This window comes from Haliotis asinina, chromosome 1 (genome assembly GCF_037392515.1).
Source record: "Haliotis asinina isolate JCU_RB_2024 chromosome 1, JCU_Hal_asi_v2, whole genome shotgun sequence".
NCBI lineage: Eukaryota > Metazoa > Mollusca > Gastropoda > Lepetellida > Haliotidae > Haliotis > Haliotis asinina.
This window is the reverse complement of record NC_090280.1, coordinates 35041127-35064757: the sequence shown is the minus strand read 5'-3', so window position 1 is coordinate 35064757 and position 23631 is coordinate 35041127. Positions and strand designations below refer to the sequence as shown.

At 37.7% G+C, this 23631-nt stretch overlaps 1 protein-coding gene across 1 annotated transcript; it reads right to left on the bottom strand.

Moving 5' to 3' along the window:
* Positions 1-854: 854 nt before the first annotated feature.
* LOC137290703 (phospholipid scramblase 2-like) lies at positions 855-22962 on the bottom strand. Its single transcript, XM_067821792.1, has 6 exons — positions 22727-22962; positions 12653-12730; positions 11460-11655; positions 8773-8884; positions 5822-5921; positions 855-5424 (listed from the first exon to the last, which is right to left on the bottom strand). The coding sequence occupies exons 1-6, from the start codon at positions 22890-22892 to the stop codon at positions 5333-5335; spliced, it is 744 nt and encodes a 247-aa protein (XP_067677893.1). The 5' UTR covers positions 22893-22962; the 3' UTR covers positions 855-5332.
* Between the last annotated feature and the right edge of the window lie 669 nt (positions 22963-23631).

The following is a 23631-nucleotide window of genomic DNA, read 5'->3' as shown; positions in this document are numbered from 1 at the left end:
TTTGATTGAGTGAGTTTAGTTTTACGTCGCACTTTGCAATATTCCAGCTATATGGCGACGGTCTGTAAATATTCGAGTCTGGACCAGACAATCCAGTGATCAACAACATGAGCATCCATCTGCGCAATTGGGAACCGATGACTTGTCAGCCAAGTCAGCTAGTGTGACCACCTGAACCCATTAGTCGCCTCTTACGACAAGCAGTCGCCTTTTATGGCAAGCATGGGTTGCTGAAGGCCTATTCTATCCTGGGACCTTAACGGGTCTCACCTTTCCTCGATAAAGCTTGGTGTTGAATGTGATAATAAAGAAAAGCCAGTGAACAGTTCTTGAGACACTAACAGTTCTTGAGACACTAACATGGTTAACATGCAACTTACATGTGGAAATCTTCCATGTGTTGCTCTGACCTTGAAAATTAACTGAAGGCCTCAAAATCAACTGTGCCCTGCACCTTCCCCAGATAAACAAATCCAGTGAATGGTTCTTGAGATCTCTCGCTGACAAGGTTAGAAGGCTCAAGTCCCCATGTGACTTGATCAAGGTCACCAAACCTGACTGAGACCTTTCTTTCACTGTGATACCGAATATAAAAAGAATCTAGTCAATGGTTCTTATGATAATCCAATCCGTATGTATGTACGGAGGGATGGTGACTAATACTATATCTCCCGCTTAGTGCTAGACGTGTGGCAGGGAATAATAAACCTACGTTATGGTAAAATGTGTCTACCATTCGATAGAATATGATCTGTGTAGATAGCGTTAGAATTGGTCTTCAGTAATCCATGATTGTCGCATGATGGCCATGAGTTAACTTCACCTGTCCTTCAGAAACAACACAGAACGCAATGTTGACTTGACAAGTTTAATGTTCAGATCCAATCAAATATGTAAGCAAACAGATTCAACAGTGACCATTTGTTACTGTCAATTGTCAAAAAGTATTCTCAACACCATCCCATCAAAATTAACTCTTGTACATAGCTTCGCTGCCTAATCCTCTGCACAGGTTCTTTATTACACAATTTCTTAATATACTAACACTCAAAAATTCAGACTAGTGTAAATGTGACCACTTGCGTACTTCAGGCAATTGTTCTAAACCGGATTTTGCAAAATATTCCATACTGTTCACACATGAACTGATGTCCTGTAAGACAAATTTGTAAAACTGAAAAGATTATCATCAGTTTAATAAAAGATTAAACTCCATGAACATTGCCAATTCTTAACAAAATGCATGATGTTTACACATGCTGTTCTCGTGCAATTCATCTGCAGATGGTTTCCCCCAAGTTAGTGGAGAAATTTATCTTCAATGTAACCACATATGAACTAAGATATAGTGGGTCCTTTAAGCGAGTTGAAACTTTTGATGGAAAACAAATTAGCTCGGCAGGAAGTTCACCTGCACTCCATTGGTGGTATCCTCAGATCTTAGACGAACCATGGTGTGTGCAAACTACTAACCATTTTTTAAAAACCAAATGGCTACATTGGACTTTAATTTTTTCTTGTTTTCTGAAGATGTTATGAGACTTTTTAGTCTTGGCTTCAGTGTTCTATGATAAGTTAGTTGTCTTGGGACAGCTTTAGCCATCAATGGTGGTCTAAAAATCCTTGTTTATCATGAAACAAGGTGTTAATATGATCGTTTATTAGAGGGTAAAAAAATGAGCAACATTCCTGCAATATCACAGTGGGAGACAGAACAGTTTTACAACACAACCTGCACAGTAAATGACAACTGGATTGAACATTAAAGCTTTTTGTTCTGTAAATACTTCAGTGACAGGGATGTATATTAGGAACCATTGACCTCAACGATGGAAATATACCTTGAGTGACAGAGTTTAGTCTAATGCTGCATTGAACAATATTCCAACTGTATGGCGTCGGTCTGTAAATAAGTGAGTCTTGACCATAAAAACCAGTTATAAACAGCATGAACATTGTTCTATGTAATTGAGGTTTTTCACAGTGTGACCTAGATAGCTACACACAATTTCAAAATACAGATGTTAAACAGAATATAGGAGAACACATTTCCACACAATACAATACAATAGGTAAAATCTATTTCCACATATACATAGACAACAGGATATAGCTATGAACTGTTCCCATGTATGTATGGTATACAAGTTTCTATATGGATAGCATACAGGATAAAGCAACACTGTTTCCACCCATGTAGATAAGATGTAGATAAAACTACTTCCACAAGTACATGGAAAACTAACTACAAACTGTTAGAATGTATGGATGGTATCAGAGCTCCAAATAAGATGCATATTTGTGTATAATACGCTGTAGAAAAGTTTAAATACGCAAGACAAATAAATGCCAATGCTTATTTACTCACTACATCAAAATCATTGTCATTATTTATCAATTCAAGTCAATTGAAATAAACCTTTCCATAAATTTTTTCCATCCCCAAATTTTCGCGGTTGAAAGAATAATTCAAAACGTGATTTAAATGTGCATCACAGAGAGAATACCAGACACGGTTTGTAAACCCTTCAATGATTGGCCTATCTGTAATCACAAAATAGCAACCAATCAAATAATTGTTTTCTTTCTACATGTCTTGTAAACAATTGATAGTGTCGAGCAAATGTGGTCGAAAGCTACACACTCAAATTAACATATCTAGATTATTTACGCTAGAAATAGAACACTATTTCACTAGAGGACTGCTAGATAGATTCATAGACAAACGCTGTGTTTCACAATCAGATTCAATTGACAGTGATATCTTAATAGAACATGTAACAGCTGTTCTCGGCATCAAAAGAAATGCACATATTTCTTTAAGAACAAATGGATAAAGCCATATTAGCTATAAGCACTAACTTATTGTTTTTAGTTCACCTGGAGGATTATTTCTATTATTAAATACAAAAAATGTCGCAACTCTTGAAATAAATACCCAGTAAGAATATTGTGGGTATTAATAAGTATAGCTACACACTATTGTGGGAAGCACCCACTAATTTCTGAAGTAAGGGTATCATACCCACATAGTCAAAAGCTTATCTGGAGCTCTGGGTATAAAGGATATAGCAACACTACACAAGACACGGGCAGATAGAAACTATTTCCACCTGTACACAGAAAACGGTAAATAGCTACAAACTATTTCCACCTGTACACAGAAAGCGGTAAATAGCTACAAACTATTTCCACCTGTACACAGAAAGCGGTAAATAGCTACAAACTATTTCCACCTGTACACAGAAAACGGTAAATAGCTACAAACTATTTCCACCTGTACACAGAAAGCGGTAAATAGCTACAAACTATTTCCACCTGTACACAGAAAACGGTAAATAGCTACAAACTATTTCCACCTGTACACAGAAAACGGTAAATAGCTACAAACTATTTCCACCTGTACACAGAAAATGGTAAATAGCCACAAAATATTTCCATGTATATATCAAACTATTTTCACATGTACATGGAAAAAAGTAAAAAGCTACAGATATTCCCATGTATGGATGGAATACAGGAAAAAGCTAGAAAGTATTTCCATGGATACATAATTCTGCCCATGAACAATAAAATAGTAAGCGACAGGGTATTACTAAGATAACAAAATCTTCAACAAACTGAATAGACCTTAAAAGTGAACAATATTGCAGTGTATCTTCAGAAGTTCTGCTACTTAAATATTCTTGTAAAGTAAATGTGCCACTATCATTGGAGAGAGTTACTTCTATTGCAAAGCATGTCAGCTAAACACAGTAACCTGCAAGTGAGTGAGTGAGTATGCTTTTACAGGACTTTTAGCAATATTGCTACAATATTAGACACAAAAAATGAATTGCAAATGCAAGGTCCATAACTATATCTCTTTTTTAACTCATTATTTGCATTTACCTATACTTTCTTAATACCTTCATACATATTCCTTGAATGTGAAATAATGGGCACTGTACTGCATTATTTGTCTCATTCAATTGAGTGAGCGAGTTTTGTTTTACACCACTTCTGGCAATATTCCAGCAGTATCACGGCAAAGGGACACCAGAAATGGGCTTCTTATATTCAATCCATGTGAGAAATCGAACCCAGGTCTACATCGTAATGAGTGAACACTTTAACCACTGGGCTACCCCACAATCCATCACATTCAAGAAGCACCTTGATAAATGGAGCCACTGATTGTCGTGCTTTCCAAAAGGAAGGTCACAGTATAATAAAAAGCAAAAAATAATTTTTAAAACAATTACGCCTAATTCTAAGAATGTGTCTTCCAGATTTATCTCAACCTATATTGACATAGATATACATACACACACACCTCAACATCTCTGGCAGAATTTTGGACCAGATACAGATAACACGAAAAGAAGGTGAAATTTATGAAACCCTTTGTAAATGAAGGAATGGTATCAACATTTAGTTGAAATTTATCAACAGTTTAAAAAATACTTTTAAAACAAACTTGGTATTTGAAAAAATACAACAAACTGCAAAACAAGTTCAATATGATACAATCAATTAGACATTAAGACAAGAAATATTATGTCACAAGAAATCATAAAATATTAACATATAAAACATTGTAAAATTATGTAAAATATCTACAATGATCTCATTGGGAGGGAGCAGTTATAAAAGACATTGTTCCTGGCTTGATGAATGGAGCCATGGTTACCAGAACTGGATGGACCAATGGCGAAAAGACTCGATAAGGCAGGTTTAGTGCAATGTGATATTAGACAATATGGTGCCATAAGATTTGGTCATATAATTTGGTCAGATCGGAGTACAAAATAATATTGATGAACACTTGTGACTGATATGTCTGCAGATACCTATATATGGCACTGATAGCCAGTCAGGTGCACTCGCGTTTCATTCTTAACTCACTGAGTATACAACCCATGTCGACCAGACTGTTAAGAAACTAATCATACTTCTTAAATTGAATAATAACAGTTACTATTATTTTGTAAAACAATTACAATCATGAATATTATTATGCCTCCCCAAGGGTGTTAAAAATATTTTGTCCTTTATTATGTCCTTTCTGCATATTTGTGAATATTGACGCACATGTCTGTATGATGGTTGGTTGTAAAGACTAAAATACCAGTATATAACTGAGCATATTAAGTTGTTAACTATCAATAAACTTTGTAATGAATGTGGTTATTTTGAAGAAATCAATGCAGTGCTTCTCGAGTGTACACTGCCGTGGTGAAATATGAGGTCTTGACAAACAGTAGATGGACATCTAACAATCAAGCTTTGCTCTCCTGGCAAAATGCTTCTTTCTGAAGCCTTGGCAACCATTCCCATGGAAACCTCAAATCTAGTTCTTTTGGTGTTCAAAGTAGTTGAAGTCGATGAGGAAGGTGGCTCCAAGAAGAATGGCCTTTGGCAACACATCCATGTTGGGTGGGACTGCAAGCAGAAGGAAAGCATGAACGTTTGTCTAGGGGTGTATATCGCTGGCATCTGTGCGTGTCTTGATGATGTCTGTGACTGAGTGTCTCATTATGTCTTGCTGGTGACTTTGTCTCTTTCAATGTGTCTTGCTAGCGTTTATGTTACGTGTCTGTCACTTTGTCTTGCTGGTCTCTGTAAATGTGTCTCTTAGTGTGTCTTGCTGGTGTCTGTGAATGTGTCTCTTGGTGTGTCTTGCTGGTGTCAGTGAATGTGTGACTGGGTGTGCATCTTGCTTTTGTCTGTGAATTGTCTCACTGGTGTCTGAAGATGTGTGTCTGTCTGCTCTCTGTGAATCTGTGACTGTGTATGTATCTTTTCAGCTAGAAATGATTGTCATGTAATCTGTACTTACAACGGAGACTGAAGTCATTTACTCCACCAAAGACCTCCCGGCAACCTCCCCAGTGTTTTACAATCTGTCCAATCTCTTGTCCTTCATCTCCCTCGAGAACCTGCAAAACAAAGACAGATCACCCTCAACGACATGATGCAGACCATTATCATGCAGAAAGAGAAAATGTTGTAGACTCTCCTACACGATTAGCTGGCTGTAACTACAGCTACTCTCAATTATCGTGGGCCTTCTATTACCATGGTACCTTAAAGGTCACAAGCAACATAAAACACAACTTTTCGCAACATAAAACACAACTTTTCAGATTCTGGTACCTTTCGGTATGCACTTACCAAAACAAATCATAAAAAATGCCAATTCAACCTATAAAGCTGAAAAAAAACCATGATGAATAAAAAGCCCGTGAAATCGGAGTTAAAACGTTTCACTAAATTCCCCCCAGCGCTGGGGGGAAAACTGGTTTCAACAGCTGTGCTGCGCTGCATTCATAACGCATGCGCAGTGAATAGGTTCGCAGAGCTTGAAACAGTATGCATGCCCAGCGTCTGAGGTCGTGAGCAGTAGTCTTATCTTGTACACAAACAAGTAAATAATCTACTCCTTACGTAAAAAAAACTTGTTGATTGTGGTAAGCAGTCTCTGTCACAGAGAAAGCTCAGTGTCTGGTTTATTCACACCTATTTGTCTGCCTGCCTGTCTGCTGAAGACAACATGCAATACACAGCTTCAATCAATGACCAAGTGCAATTTGAACTTAACACGTATCAGACTATACGAAAATAAGTTGGTTTATGACTTGTGCACTCGAGTCCCGTCTCTGCCACATTATGTAATTAGGCACGTGTGATACACATGACATGTTTTTATGTCTGTGGGTTGCAAACAAACTACATTCATTTTTTTCGGATGACTGGATCTGACGGAAACTGGTGCAAGCTCTTGTCAGTTTCAAGTCCTGCTTTGTACTTGGACGAATGACAGATTCCAGCCATGCTGTAGTTTACCATCTCTACTGACATGATTTTTGATTGGATCGAGCGCAAATTCAGAGAACATGTATTTTCAAAACCCAACATCTCTATATGCATTCTTCATGGATAACGACTTCTTTTAGTGTATATGATTTTGTTTGACAACAGTATATGAATCCATACAGAAACGACGCATCAAGTACACAAAAAGAAGCTGTTATCCATACAGAATCTTACTTTCTTGTGACTATACTTCTAAAATGCCCATCAAACAGATCATCTTTCTGTACACACAATGAACCCTTAGCATATCAGCAAATGAAACAGTCAATCGGAAACCATCGTTACACTTGAGTGCACATGCACCCGCTATGACTGGGTTCGGTCTCCCGAGGGCTTTGTTTCGGGGGAAGTAAGCCCAAGTACAAAATTTTGCACTTCTGAATCGCGATGGTACGCTTATAATTTTGTGTATTTGTTTTTTTAAAAGCAGCAATGTATATTATATGTCATGAATATGTGATAAATGTGTTTTAATTATGTTTGATTTTTTTTGCATGACACCTTTAAAACATAGTGCAAATTTGCATAAAAACACTCTAGAAAAGTAAATTACTTAATTGGAATGTCATGCCTATGAATCCTTTGCCCTTTGTATCAAGTATGACAGTAATCCTGCAACAACAGAAAGGTCACATGTGAGTGAGTCAGTGAGTGAGTGAGTGAGTTTTACGCCGCACTCAGCAATATTCCACCTATATGGCAGCGGTATGTAAATAATCGAGTCTGGACCAGACAATCCACTGATCAAAAACATGAGCATCGATCTGCACAAATGGGAACCGATGACATGTGTCAACCAAGTCAGCAAGCCTGACCACCTGATCCCGTTAGTCGCCTCTTACGACAAGCATAGTCGCCTTTGGTGGCAAGCATGGGTTGCTGAAGGCCTATTCTACCCCGGGACTTTCACAGGTCTCATATGCATACTTCAGGAAGTGATGCGTTATGCAACATCACCCTGCACATGGCAGTGGAATGTTTATCAAATTTTAGGTGGCAAAAAATTATTTTGTGAAGTTTTCGTTACCATGTATCCAAATAAATATAATTCTTAGATGTTGGATTAAAAACATGACATTACTAATCTTAACAAAATTCCTAAATAACTTGTAATATCAAACCTAATTAGATTCATTACTTGTCTCATGAGCATGTCTGACAGTGCTATTTGCTTGTATTGTGTGCCATAGTAAGAAAATGGCAATACCGTGATAACAGAGGGCTTGCACAATTCCAGGGTCAAACACTCTCACCTTGGAGTGAATTAGTTTAGTTTTATACCACTTTCACCAATATTGCAGCAGTATCATAGCAACGGACATTAGATATGGACTTCATACATTGTTCCCATGTGGGGAATTGAACCTTGGTCTTCGGTGTGATGATCAAACTCTTTAACCACCCCTAAATGTGCAAGAATGATATGTACAATTATCTTGCCTCACACGTAAATGTCGTTTTCTGTTTGGTCTACTACTTTCAATGCTATTTTCAGTGACATTTTTGATGTACCCCACATTTGAATGCCAGACTCATTTGGTACTACATGGTAGTGATTCTTTATCTCGAATAACATTGAAACACATATGATGTATGGAAATTACCACTGTTTGCTGAATGCAAATTGACGGAAGGGAGATAACTCTAAACATGTTTTTCTTGTCTGCAAAGTTTGCCGATGGCTACAGAAGTTTTATACCTGTGCTTCGAATATTTAAAAATTAACATTGAAGTGTTCCGTAAGATAATGTGTTTTTCACTGGTCCCCTGTTGCTGTGCCTACACTCAATGTTTCTTTATATTCTCTGAGCCCAAAGGCTGCATCAACCCATGCTCTTCTCGTGACCAGTGAACAACTTACATTGTAAAATACTGTCCCACCAGTAGTATGCAGCTTCGACAAGAAAGACTCACCCGGAACATGACATCTGCACAGCACTTGCAGTAGCAGCAGTCCCCAACGATGGTGAACATCAAGGTCATGTTGTTGTCATACACTTGGTACTTTGGTGTCCACGCTGTCCATCTGTGAACAACAGCTCCATTCATCATTTAGACACTTGACTTCCCTTTACCACAATCCTTACACATCTGTTCCATTTCCAAGGCAATATACCAGTTGTCAGTGATATCATAAAAATACACCATACCAAATGGGGTAACTCATTGTCTATGCTACAGTTATTTCTTCCATCACTAATATGATATTGAGCCTTTCCTTTCCCATACAACTGTCCTAAAAGTACATATTTCTTTACATTGTTAACATCCAAATATTTTTCATCACATTAATCAATTAGCCATGTTATTTTCACATAATGCATTGTCGGTCATTTCAACTTTTTGAGACGATCTTGCCAAGTTCTACAATGACCCAAAACCTCACAACAAATAACCAAATTACTACCATTTTTGTCAGTATTTCAATCAATTATCCCATAACATTATTTAACAAAATGAATGTTACTAGTATTTATCAACAAATGGTATTTTGTCACCCAATGGATATACAATGTATCTGATATCGCAAACTGCAATCCTTCAATCGATATTCGCAATCATAGAAATATTTTCAATAAGAAGAGTTTTCTTCAGGTTCTATTCATAAAGGCAACACTGATATATTTGACAGCAATGTCATCACCGTTTAATGATACAGTGACACTCTCGACATGGTCAAAACATACCAATTGTTTTTATTTCACTGAACATAATGAAAAATACATCAATTGCTGACATCTATTGCATTTGCTCCCCAATGTGTGACTCTTATCACATTTGCCTCATAGAATCATATTGGATTTGTTGAAGACCAATATCTTCTCGTACATCCAATAAGTGTAATTATTGTGCACTCTTCGTATTATAATCTTTTTATATGGTGCTGAGTTCCAGCTACGCTGCTCACTGGTGCTTTGTATGTCCCTCGATCATAGGATGTCACTCTCAAAGACACAGCATATTATCAATCACAACTCCCCGGAGATTATACAACTCTGGCAGCCACTAGGCGCACCAAGTTAATGCGGCTTCCCATCCCTACGAAGTACCAATTCACAGCTGGGTGGATTGCGACACATAGTGCATGTTGCAGCACCTGTAACAATGTGTTGGACATGGTTATGTGGTGATTTACCAAGGGATTTGTGGGTTCTGCATTATATTAAGTGCACAGGGTCGTGTATTACTGATGTGTATCAACATTAGTCAATATAAAACAAAATCAAGTGAAAGTATTGAGCCCACAGATTATTCCAAGTCCTAAACTAAATATCTTACAGACAAACCATTATGACATGTTAAAAATCAGGTTTTTTAATATTACATTTGTATCTTTGTAAATTCTGAGAAACAGGGACATTTTAAAATGAAAAACAGGAGTTTCTACTGTCAGTTTGTTTGTTGCTTACTGCCACAGAGCAATATTCCAGCTTTTTGATGGCAGTCTGTAATAAATGAATCTGAACCAGGCAATCCAGTGATCAAAAACATTAGCATCAATCATGACAATTAGAATACAATGACAAAGGCAAGTCAAGTCAGACAGTCTGACCACTGATTCCGTTAGTCGCCTCTTACGACAAACATGGGTTGCCGGAAACCAATTCTAACCTAGATCTTCACAGGTTTTATCATCAGACTTGTGACTTATATCAGCCTCTGAGCTGACTGGTGTATAGTCTGCTTTCCTCATGATTCAATAGCTGACCTTGGACTACAAAAACAGGTTCCAGGGGTGGAAATAACCCAGCGCCTGACGTCCCACTCCAGTTTTTTTTTCCACTGTCAACACCCAGGGCAAGGAAGTTTTTATTTTGGGCAATCAAATATTGGTATATTACTTGTCTACTGGGCTACTAGATAATTTCCGCTTACACTTTCAAACTGAAAAAAAACTTAAGATTTCATTTCACATCTACTCAAAATGTAGCTATTAAATTTTGCTGTGCTACAAAAGTAGGGTTAAAAAATCCCATCGCCCGATGCCTGGTACAAGTCAGTTTTCATTTCGGGCAGTCAAATAATGGTATCTTAGTTGTCCATGGACTACCAGATAATTTCCACTTATGGTTTCAACCTGCAAATAATCTAGGATTTCATTTCATACTTCATAATGAAGCTATTAGAATTTGCAATAATAATAAAGTAGAGCTAGAAGGGACTGACATTTCTTGAGTGAGTGAGTGAGTTTTAGTTTTACGCCGCTTTTAGCAATATTCCAGCAATATCACGGCAGGGGACACCAGAAAATGGGTTCACACATTGTGCCCATGTGGGGAACCAAACCCAGGTCTTTGGCGTGACGAGCTAACACTTTAACCTCTAGGCTACCCACCGCTCTGAAATTTCTTGAAGTCACTTGCAAGTCACTGTGGCAAGTGGCTTTAAAAACATTTTGAACCCCTGCATCATGATGTATCAGTGTCAAGTTGACTTGCCAATGCTAATTATGTTGTTTATTTAAAAAATCAACAAGAAAATCTGACAACATAGTGGAAACATTATTCAGGTAAGTGATTATGCCACTGTACCAGACTACACTAGTTATTTCCAACCCTGAGTTGTCCAGCTCTATCCCTGACTCAGCAACTCATACTTACACCTCCTTGACCGTCCCAATGGTCAAGCCTGGGGGAGACTGGATCTCCAGCTCTTGAAGGTAGCAGCACCACAGAAGACTACCACGACATCGGTATGGGCGGTAAAGGGAGATAAGTTGCTGTCCTTGGTTGTCAGTGATGTTCATGTTGAACTCGCGCATAGGTCCGCACATCTGTCGCATGCAGCAGTCAGTATCTGTAACCAGAGTAAGGTGTAGTGTTCGCGGCAGGTTTTGTATGAGTGCGTGCAGAAATATAATTATATATATGTAGTCCAAATCTTTTCCTTACAATCCTGAATTATTTTGAAATTTTTTTTTTTTTCACATGTTGCTGTTTTAAGGTACTTTTTAAAATTAAGTAGATCAGAATCTCTGTGTCCAAAACACATTGTTTGTGTGGGCTTTTTTTGTGTGACAAACGGTGGTTTTTGTGTTCACATAAATACTGAAGGTGAGAATGTGAGACAGTGGGTCAGTGGGTCAGTGCCCATAACATAGGAAATGGTTGGCTGTTGTATGCTGCACCTAGAAATAATACAGCTGGGTGCAGATGCGAGTCATGTGAGGAGGGTCAAGTGGATAGGGAGGGGCTAAGTGCTTCAGGGTGTAGTGAGATGCGAGTCATGTGAGGGGGATTGAGTGGATGGGGAGGGCCAAGTGCTTCGAGGTGTAGAGAGACATGAGTCATGTGAGGACGGTCGAGAGGAGTGTGACACCAGAAATGGCCTTAACACAAGTGGCAATCGAACTCAGGTCTTCGGCATGAGGACTGAACATTTTAATCCTTAGGATACCCCACCGCACCAAAGCTGCCTAGACCCTGGCAGTAGGATAAGACCATTCAAATACTATACAAGCTGATGTGTTCCTTGAAAAACATTTGGTCTCTGGGAAGTTGGGGTCAACAGTAAAAGTCTCTGTGTGACAGGATTAAAAAATTGATAATGCTATCCAATCACTATCCAATCAGAAGGTAAACAAACCTGACTAGTGACTAGACTATGTAACTTCTTGAAAACTGACAGAAAAAACAACTACTGAATAATAACTAAAGTCGGTGTATCCAACCTTGGTGTTTATGAAATGCATTAATTACCCATACTGTTAATGTTATGGATAGTTAGGTGCTACATCTGAGTCTGTCAGTGAGTTTGGAGATACCTCAGTGTATAATGTCATCAAGAATCTTACCTTCCTTCGCGAACATAAACTGTTGTTCAGCTGGGTTGCAGATAGAATAACGGTTGTTTCTTTCCCAGCCAACAACAACTGAAAGAAAACAACAACAATTACACCCTGAAAGTTGAAAAAAAAAACCCAGTTTAGCTGGGCCTAAAATATACGTGTTGTGGTTACGATTATGCAACCGAACCTTGAATTCTGGTGCTGACCCTATACTTTAATAGTGGCATGAATAAAACAAGCTTTCAGATTCACTGTTTTTTCCCCAATACTGAAAAAGATTGGTCATTCTGCTAGGGAAAGTCAACATGATGGCTGCTAACTTAATTTGAATAAACAATTACACATTGATAAATGTGTTATTACCGCTAGACACATATTAGATGATCCTGCGCACTAAACGCATTTGTGACAAGAGAGGCGGTACAACGAATTGGGCGAGTACACATGGCTACTACAGGTAGCTTGACGATTATGCACGTGCAATACATGCTAACCGTGACATGAAATCAACACCGCTACTGATTAACACCTGTCTCGCTACTGTGTAACACCAGTCTCGCTACGGTTTTACACCTGTCTCAATACTGTTAAACAGATTTCAGTTGTAGTAAAAAATGTCCAAGTTAGGAAAACATGGACAAATAGTTCATTCTCAGGCAAGGGAGATAGCATGCAATGTTATCATGTATATGGACAAAAATTGTGCAACCAAATCAGATTCTCTTTTACAAAGAAGCCTTGCTACTGGACTCTCAACGGCAACTTTAAAGCGCATTAAGGCAGAAGGTGGTAGGAGTATGAGTGGACCTACATCTATCAGTCCCACCATGTATCGCAAACCCAAAATTTGCAGTTACAAACTTGATGATGAGTTCGACCAGTGTGCAGTCCGTTAATTTGTACGAAGTTTATATGGCGTAAAAAAACAACTACCCACTCTGGATAGGATGTATGATATGGCAAAGTGCCAGTTGAACACTCATCTTTATCGATGAAACATGTTTGCATGTACACCACATTGTCCCAAAGTGTTGGCAACTTGAGGGAGAAGTTGTAATAAATGGGGTTCAACCTCCGTCTGGCACCGGACCTCGGCTTATTGTGGTTCATGCTGGAGGTGAAAATGGTTTTGTTCCAATTGCTTTGCTTGTTTTTGATTCCAAACACAAATCAGCAGACTATCATGACGAGATGAACTTTGATAATTTTTCCTAATGGCTCCAGGAAAAATTGATCCCAAACTTTCACTGCACTCTGTCATCATTATGGATAATGCACCATATCATAGCAAGCAAGTGGACAAATGTCCGACAACCGCCAACAGAAAAGATGACATAAAAGCGTGGCTACAAAGGCACAATATCTCATTTGATGAGAAAATGCTTAAAGCCGAACTATTGTTTCTTGCAAAATCCAACAAATCGGGCCCTATCCACAGAGCAGACACGATGTTGAAGCAACATGGTCATGATGCAGAGCTCCAGATAAGCTGCGTATCTGCGTATAATACGCAACAAAAAAACTGAAATACGCAACAAAAATAAATGCCTGCGTATGGAAAAACACTAAATATTTACGTTTACGCTATGTCAGAATAACATTGCGTATTTACCCAACACAACAAAATCATATTGCGTATCGTATAAATTCGAGCTAATCGAAACAAACTTCTAATTTTTTAATCTCCAAATGCTCGCGATTGAAAGTATCTAAAATTGTATCTATAAAAACTAGGGTTTGTTAAACCCTCAGTGATTGGTCCATCTATAAATAGTGACCAATCAAAAGACTGCTTGCTATCTATGTGTCCTGTAAACAAGACAATATGGCGGGCAGACGTAGTCGAGAGCTCCCACGCGATCAGACCAAAATATCTCGTTTCTTTACGTTTGAAACAGAACACACATTCATTAGAGGACCATTAGATGATTTAGTAGGCAAGTGTTGTGTTTCTCGGTCAGAATCAATTGCTGCAGAAATTTTGAATGAACTTGTCACATCAGCGATTCCCGGTGGGGAAGCACATGCAAAATGACACGATGGGAATAAGGTCTTGAAAAAAACTGTTTCCATGTGGAAACGAAAGTATCCTTGGTTAGTCTTGAATCAAAAGGACAATCTCATGCGATTATGTTGTAGTCTGTGTCAAGCAGAAAAGACAAATCTAAACTTGACAACTGTGTGGGCTTACGAAGGTACGCCGAGTGTTCAGATTTCAAGCATTGTCCGACACAATGAAAGTGTCGAACATAAACGTTGTGTTAACAAGGGTGAAAAAGATTTGGCAATGCAGCATTTGCAACGTGCTGACATTGATGCGAAGGAATGTTCAAGTGACGATATATTGCTATTTAATACAGTGTATTATTGTGCCAAGTCATAACTTCCCTCAGAACAGGTCAATGGACTATTAGCTTTACAAGAACAGAATGGATTAAATGTCAAGTATAAGAATCTCAGTTGGGACACAGTGTCAGAAATACAAAAGTGTATATCTCATGAGTTGACTGCTTCAGTTGTTAATGACATCAAGTCCTCTCCAGTATTTGCACTAATGCTACATGAAAGTACTGATGTCACAGTGGAAAAGCATCTGTCTATTTGTGTTCGGTATATCCGTTCAGGTGAACCAGTGACAAGTTTCTTGGCAAACAAACCAATTGATGATGGTTGTTCACACACTATTGTGAATAGTGTATCGCATGAGTTCACAAAGCATGGAATTGACTTACACAAATGTGTCTCACTTGCGACAGATGGTGCAGCAGCAATGATGGGCAGACACACTGGTGTTGGTAAACAAATGCAGAGAAAATACTCACCCTTCGCTATACAAACACACTGTGTAGCACACAGGCTCAATCTGGCATTAGTTGATTCCATTAAGAAGGATGAATGCCTATTAAAGTTCAGGGACAAATTCAATGCTTTATATCACTTTATCAGTGCATCAAGCGCTAGAACACTGACACTCAAGAAACTGCAAAATCTGCTGAACGAGCCTGAACTGACTGTGAAGGAACCTCATTCAGTCAGATGGTTGGGTTTGAAGAAAGCAGTGGAAGCCGTGTATGAGAGCTATAGCTCTGTTCTTGTAACCATATCCAAATTCTCAGCTGAGAAAAATCCTGTGGCAAAAGGATTGCTCAAGTACTTCAGCAACTACAAGGTTGCTATGTTGACAGCATTTATGCTTGACATTCATTCTGAACTTGCAAGACTGAGCACAGCCTTACAGAAACAGAACCTTCTTTTCAGTGAGTTAAAGCCACTCATTGAAGGAACTCTGGCCAAAATTAGTGTAATTGGCAGCAATGGAGGAGAGGCTGAGAAAGAAATGACAACTCGGGTGGATGTCACTGAAGGGCAGGCTCAGATAAAGGGTGAAAACCTCACCTTTTCATAAGCTATGGAGGAGCAGCTCACAACCCTGAAGACCAACTATGTAAAGAAACTAGAGAAAAACATCAAGTGCAGGTTTAGAGAGAATGACAGACAAATATTTGAAGACCTGAGCCAAGTATTTGAACCCATCACAGTCTGCTCAGTAGCCGAAGAAGATGCAATGGATTCAGTCACTCATCTTGGTGAGCTTTACGGAACTGAAAAAGAAACAAAGATAACAGAAGGAGGTTTGTTTGAAGGTACAACTGATCATGTGGAGAGAGTGGAACCCCTTCTTGACCCACAATGGCTTGCAGAGGAGTGGCCAAGACTTCTAGGCATGATAAAGGGGTCATACTCCAAACTTCAACCAGACCAGTTATGCAAAAGAATTATTCTTTTGCACAAGGACATAATGCCCAACTGTGCTAAACTTGCGAGCATTGCTCTTGTTATGCAACTGACTAGTGTCGAATGCGAAAGAAGCTTTAGCTCACAAAATCGTTTGAAAACAAAATTCAGATCTTCTTTGGGCTCTGAAAAGCTGGACGTTCTCTTGAAAATTAGCATGTTTGGCCCTTCACCAAGACCCTATGATCCACGTCCAGCGATCCGCCGCTGGCTTTGTAAAAAGAGGCGAAAGGGGAGACTGATGTCTGAATACAAGCCCAGGCCTGCCAAAGTGCCAAGGCTTTCTTCTGCCACTGTGACTAAGTGAAATCTAAAGTGACAACTGAAATTATACTTATATGACTGCATTTTCATTTGAATATCGAAGTGACAAACCAAGTCAAAGCCATTATGTGACAATTTTTTTACATCTTCTCGTCATTTCTTCAAATGGGAAAGATTTTTAATATCAAAGAGAACAAACCAAGTCAAAGCCATTATGTGACAATAGTTTATTTACAATCTTCTTGTCATTTCTTCAAATGGGAAAGATATTCCCGTTCAATTATTACCAACAATTCATTTTGTTAGATTATTTTGAAGAGACTATAAATGTTGTATTGCAGAGGTATTGCAATAGTCCAGTTGTGGTAATGATACTCACATATAATGACACGTTACATGTAAGTATGTATGATGTTTTACTCCAAAATTATTCATTCTCTTATCTAGATTAGAATTATATGAGCTGTGTTATGTTAAAAGTATAGCATTGATTCATATAATATACCTACTATTATAATTTATGTCATGAATGTGTCTGAAGTTAAAAATCATACACATTTAGTAAATAACCTTTTATAAACTTGTGTTCCTGTTATTATGTTGGTGTTTGATGTTGATTACAATTTAAATAAATCACCTGTTCCAGATTGTTTCAATGTTTAGTTTTGGTATCCGCGAAATCACAGGAATATATTTCACTGTTGGCACTTACTATGGAGTATTTTTACATTGTGGATTTACTTGAAAGTCTGGTTCATTTCCCTAATAAATTTGGTCATTTCTTTTACAAAGTTTATATTTTTTTAAAATACAGTGACAAGCATAGTCATCAGAGTATGTTATTAGTGCAATTTCTGATGCAGATCACTAGTACCATTCTAAAGAGTGTGTAATTGCATGTGTGGGTGCGTGTGTGGGTGACAAACATTGTTTAATTTATTAACCACAGTTTTATATTGTTACAATATTGGCAATATGCTCATATTTAGAAATAGAAGAATTTATTGCTCAGTGTCTTTTGAATCAATTTTCTGAAAGATCCTCAGCGCATCCAAAGTCAAGAGCTAGTGTTCAGCTAACAAATAGTTTATTAAGTTGTTTCTGTTGTATGGGAACTTAACGATAGGTTTTCAATGTTCAAATATTTCACAAGTTAATAGAGTTGATGAAGGAAAGTGATGACACCTCTTAAACATATTTTTTTAAATGAATACCCATATTTTAAAAATATGGTGGGTATCAAAAAGTATGGATACTCACTTGAAGTTGGAAATACCCACTTAGTTTGAAAAGTATGGGTATCATACCCACATGGCCAAAAGCTTATCTGGAGCTCTGATGATGTACTACGTCTCCCTCCATACCACGCAGAACTAAACCTGATTGAGTTAATTTGGGCAAATGTGAAAAATTATGTCGCTTCACGAAACTTGCAGTTCACAAAAAGTTCCATAAGAGCTGCCATAAATGAAAGGATGTCTGCAATCGGTGCAAAAGAATGTTCGGAATGTTGTAAACATGCTAAAACAATTGAAAATGGGTACTGGCAATGGGAAATCGCAGTAGAAAGGTAAATTGACAGACTAGTGATGGACTTAGGTGTTGCAAGTGATTCAGACACCGAGACTGATTCAGAGAGTGATAAGTAAAGCATAAATCAGTAAGTCTGCCTAATTTTCCAGCATTGTTGTGTCTTGTATAATAACTGACACATACTATATCAAGTTTTTACTGTTCCCATACTTTGTCATAAACAAGAGTAATCTTTGGTGAGTTGTCTGTATTTTACATTTGTTTAGTCACTGATAGATCTATTGAGTCTGGTACTGAGTAATCCCCAAACCGACAAATTTGTGTACAAAGATATTTCTCACTGACTTATCAATGTCAAAAGGTATTTTCAGTTTTCTGTACACAACTTTGGTGACCATAATAAAAATATGACAGAAATTTGGAAACATTGTTTGAATACTAACCATTTCTCTGGAACCGGTTATATAAATTTCCAAGACTTGTATTCCCAGTCGATCACCAGTGGAATTATGGACGAAAATCAGCCCGTACAGAGAAATAGGAACAAAATTATGGGATAAAAATATTTCCCCCCTGCTACTCTGATTTAGCCACCACCATTCAGTAACAGATAGATGATTGGGGCATTGTCAAGCATTTTAGATATTAAAAAAAAAACCCAGGAAAATGTCATTTGCTTCGTGAAATGGATCAGTGGTCCTAAACATATTTGCTCAGTTTATCATGTTGATTCAATTCGTTGGGATTGTACCTGTTCCCAAATCGAGTGTGCTATAACAATTCATGCGTGAAACGCACGGGGAAAATGAACTTCTCGATATTTATCAGACAACCTGTATCCCTCTTGTTTCAAGTGGATCGTTCTGTGGGGCGTTCCCAAGTATGCAAATTGGGGTAATTTGTCAGGTCGTGGATCATCTTATAATATATGTGTTTACCAGTAGTGTGTATTTTATTTGTTAAAAATCCTACCCACCCTACATTCTAAAGAGGTGTTATTGTAACCACAACATTTTTTAAAATTGGCCTTGCAAACATTCATTGTCTGTTCAGCATGATCAGTTTTGAAAGTCCCAAGGTAAGGATATTCACACCTATTTCAAGATACATTTTAGGTTTAACACCATACTCAGCAATACTCTACCTCTAAGATGAGAGCCTATAAGTAATCAACCCTGGCCCAGACAATCCAGTGACTTGTTTAACACCACACTTAGGTTGTGCTGACAAACCATTAGAAAATGTTGTGAGATGGATTGGTATCTTATCTATAGTTATGTTTGGTGTTTTGTTCAGCTCAGGGAAAAGAGGAAAAAGTGTTTTGATCTTGGTAGACAATTAAGGGAAAAGACTGAAATTGGGGATTACAATTTGACTCTGTTTTCAACAGAATGATTTTAATAATAGCTTGCATTTGCTGCTTGTTTTTGCTGAAACAATCTAGTCACATAAAAACTGAGCAGATATCAGCACATTTCTATCCGACATCATAAGTCAGTATATTTCTAGCAGACGTCAAAAGTCAGCATACTTGTTTTTTTCCCTGTCAGTACTAGAGTTTACTTTAATAATCTGATTCTGGAAAAAAATATTGCGAATATAACTTAGCTCATTTATTCAACTATTATCAACATTTATTTACAGATCGGCTTTGCCTTCTGTGAATTTAAACTGCAAGCCCTCAACGCTGTAACTCATACTTCAGTCCAGCAGTAGACTTGCTCAAAGTCTGTTCTGAATAGGCCTGTTATGAGTAACAGTATCTAAACTGATGGCAAGCTCAGACAGGCCTGCAGTCTCAGGATTCCAGCCTTTCATACACATGGAATGGTCTTATTAGGTATATAATCTAGGAAAATGATTTTAACTAATTAGTGTATCCTCAGACATGCTGCAGACTTGTGCAAATCTAGTTCCTGTCGCTGCAAGTTGTTTTTTCCTGATCTTTCCGAGTCAGACTTTGGAAGCATATAAAAGAAACAATTTCCATGACCTGCTAATGCCTAGCCTTTGAATTAAACCAAGACTACGAAATTAAAGTATGAAACAGTCAAGATATTAATAAGTGTTGTGCTCAGTGACTGACTGTAATTAGTTCTTCATGAATCTGGTATGTTCGCTTTTGTTTTTACAACTATTTGGAAGTGAATAAAACTGATAGTAAATTGAAACATTTTGTTTTGGTTCATACAGGACTAGGTGAAAACACAACTGAAACAGGGTAACAGCCACTTTGGATATGCCTTGAAACAACTGAAACACTGGTTGTTTCTTATACCTGTTCTAGTTTATTGAATGCATATTTAAGATGAGGTATGCATGTCAGTTTGTAATTTTGGCTTTTGACTGGGGTGGGGGGGGGTACAGGCAGAATTATTACCAAAATCTTACAAAGAAAAATCAGACAGTAGATTCTGTATCTGAAAATAGGAGTAACTCCTCCAAAATTAGAGTGGTTGGCATGTTTGTTGTTGTAAAGACCTGTCATAAATCAACCAAATTGATTATTGCAACAAATAATACAAGCTTATTGCAGCATTTTGATTTCAGTATGGAAGATGTTGCAGTGTTGAATATTTTGACTTGTAGGTTAATGGTTGGTTGATGCAGTGTGCCACCACAGGTAGGACATAGTTAACAAACATCGATTGATTATCGATAAGGATAATCATTGAATTAACTTTGAGCAAAAAACGACTAATAACATGAAAGAAATCTACATATTTCACATCAGTGGTAAGTAGTGACATTTTTAAACATGGATTATCCTGGCGTAATGTAAATCTATTTTCATGCACCTATCACTTCTGGATTTACGTGGTTGCTACTCATAAATGTGTGATGCAAGATTTCGTGTTTGTAAACAAGAAGTCATATTCTTCTTGTTGCTGTCAAGATCCAGAAATCACAAACTTCAAAGTAAGAGTTTTTATCCAAAGTTCTCCAGCAAACATATTTCAACTGTTCTGCACTAATGCAACAACATCAAGACGAGATGAAACCCTAAAAAATAGTTTTCATTCATGACATCACCCATCTGCCGATCGTCTGTATTGGTAACTAGTAATGCTAAAGGTGGGGTATTGTAGGGAAAAATAACCTCGGAAGCCAATTTCAGACACAATCCTTATAATTTTACAACAAATGTTTATGAAAAATTACTAAGTGAAAGCAATTAATATGACTTTTTAAGATAAAATCAAATGGTTTTCATTAATGAATTACAAACATATGCGCATGTTTATTCAGTAAAAGTCTCCAAAGGAATGTAGAATATTATTTAAATTTTCATTGAAGATTAGTGGAACTTTTACTTGTTTAAATGTGTCTTTTTGACGAATATGATGAAAAAAAAAGTATGCAAATTCTTAACATTTCCTGACTAAAACCTTAATTCTTATCAGCACTGTGCAACATGAACTTAAATATTACATTGGTATCAACTGTTGGTGTGAACTGTTCACTTTACTGTTTGTCCAGATTTCAGCTATCACGAATATTGATGTTGTTGAGAGCAAATGACTTTGATACTGTCGTGTGGATGATGGCTTCGTCCCGTTACGTTAGCGATGTGTCAAACACTGAAACGTACAATTTTATGAACATTTTATATTGATGACGGTTTGTATAATTATTGATTTTCATGTGCCTGGTTCAAAAGAATTCAGCATACTGTGCCTAAATGTGTTAGGTGCATGAATATTGATTACGCGAGGCTACCAGCAGGTTACAAAATACTGTTCTGAACAAACTTTATGAACAGCACATGAAAAGACCTAACTTGGTCAGAGGAAATTTGTAAAATATGTCCCCACAATTGTTCATTTACAATATTACTAATTAAATAATTTTCATAGCAATAATCATTAAAAATGATTCCCATTAATGATAGAGCATTTCAGTTAGAGATAGATAGGCCTACATATATGTCTGTGAAAACACCCAGACAATTTCCTCAATACATCCTAATAACCCTAGCAACACTGTTGCACGACAGGCGTCAATAAGAGTACTACAAGATTGCATATGTTGCAAAAAAGGCACTACTCATGTGAATATGTACTGCCTCATTTGTCCACTAATCCGAGAGTTCGTAACATAAAATAACTGCCATTTATTGACCTTGCAGTCGGTTTAGAGTTAGATCAATAGCTGTGTCGTAAATTACATCACTGTAGCCCTTCTTAATACTCTGCACTGTTCTCCCTCGGTTGAATAGGAATACTTTCAGTAGACTATTACCAATTTAAACCACATCTATGAGAGTAAATACGGTAAACATATTTACTTCGCGCGCCTGTCAAACACAAGCGAAAAACACAATAGTACAGGCATTAGAATCACTTTCCAACTTCGACACTGCGTAAATACGACTAGATACATCTTTCTGAAACGTAATCAAAACACCGACAATGCTGTCATCTCGTTAACAAAACCCGTTCTCACATTTCGAGAGACCAAGCCAGCGACACTTGTCAACCTACGTACCTTCGAGCATGTCAAATATTTGGTGAATCTTAATTTCAGGCAAACCACCAAGATATGCCAGGCCAGGAGGTAAACCCTGCGTCATTGCTATGGTCGGAGGGGGCCCTGCGACCATCTGCATTTGTACTCCCTTTCCGTCGGAAGGTTGCGTTACTACAGCCGCCATTTTCTTGCTTGTCCGTGTTTCCCTGCTGAGCTTTGAAGATCTTATGGCTTGCGTTAAAAAAATCCACCGGAAGAGACACACCCGGGATGCGTTTCACCGCTACGCTGTATTTCCGAGAACACTGTTATTGATGAAGAACATGAGTCGATCGTTTTATGGAACCTCATGAGCGCCAAGGAATGATACAGTTTCTATGATAATAATGCAATAGAGGATACAGATAGATGAGGAACTTAGTTATTTTTTTAATCCTAAAAGTATTGTATTGTTTTCTGCTTACAAAACAGTTAGGTTCAGTTTAGAGCTCTCACGGCAATATACAATGCATGTATATGAATGACATTTAGAGGTGACACACATGAAAACGAAACGTTATGGATGCGAACGTCTCTAATATCAGGAACACTCGAAGCTTTTTAAGTGTAGTCTTACTCCTATATCAGGAACTGGGCGTGCAGGGTTACCTCTACATCAGGAACTGGACGTGTAGTCTTATTCCTATATCAGGAACTGGACGTGTAGTATTACTCCTATATAATTAAAATTATTGATATCAGCAGATACTTGTTTGAGATTCTTGATGCACTTTTACCTGATATGTGATTTCTTTCAAGTCTTCTCAACAGGTTTGTAGCGTTGTTGTTGTCCGAGGTCGCACATTGCGGCAATAGGTAAAAACTGTAGACAAGGGCCTCCTTTCACAAAGCACCAAGGTGATCTTAAGTCACTATGGTAACCT

Bases quoted from the DNA above. Each gene is read 5' to 3' on its own strand.
- LOC137290703 (XM_067821792.1), bottom strand. From the start codon at position 22,892: ATGGCGGCTGTAGTAACGCAACCTTCCGACGGAAAGGGAGTACAAATG. The intron at 12,731-22,726 runs GTACGTAGGTTG...GTTTTCTTTCAG, and splicing joins AATATTTGACATGCTCGAAG to TTGTTGTTGGCTGGGAAAGA. The intron at 8,885-11,459 runs GTAAGTATGAGT...TGTTGTTCACAG, and splicing joins ATTGGGACGGTCAAGGAGGT to ATGGACAGCGTGGACACCAA.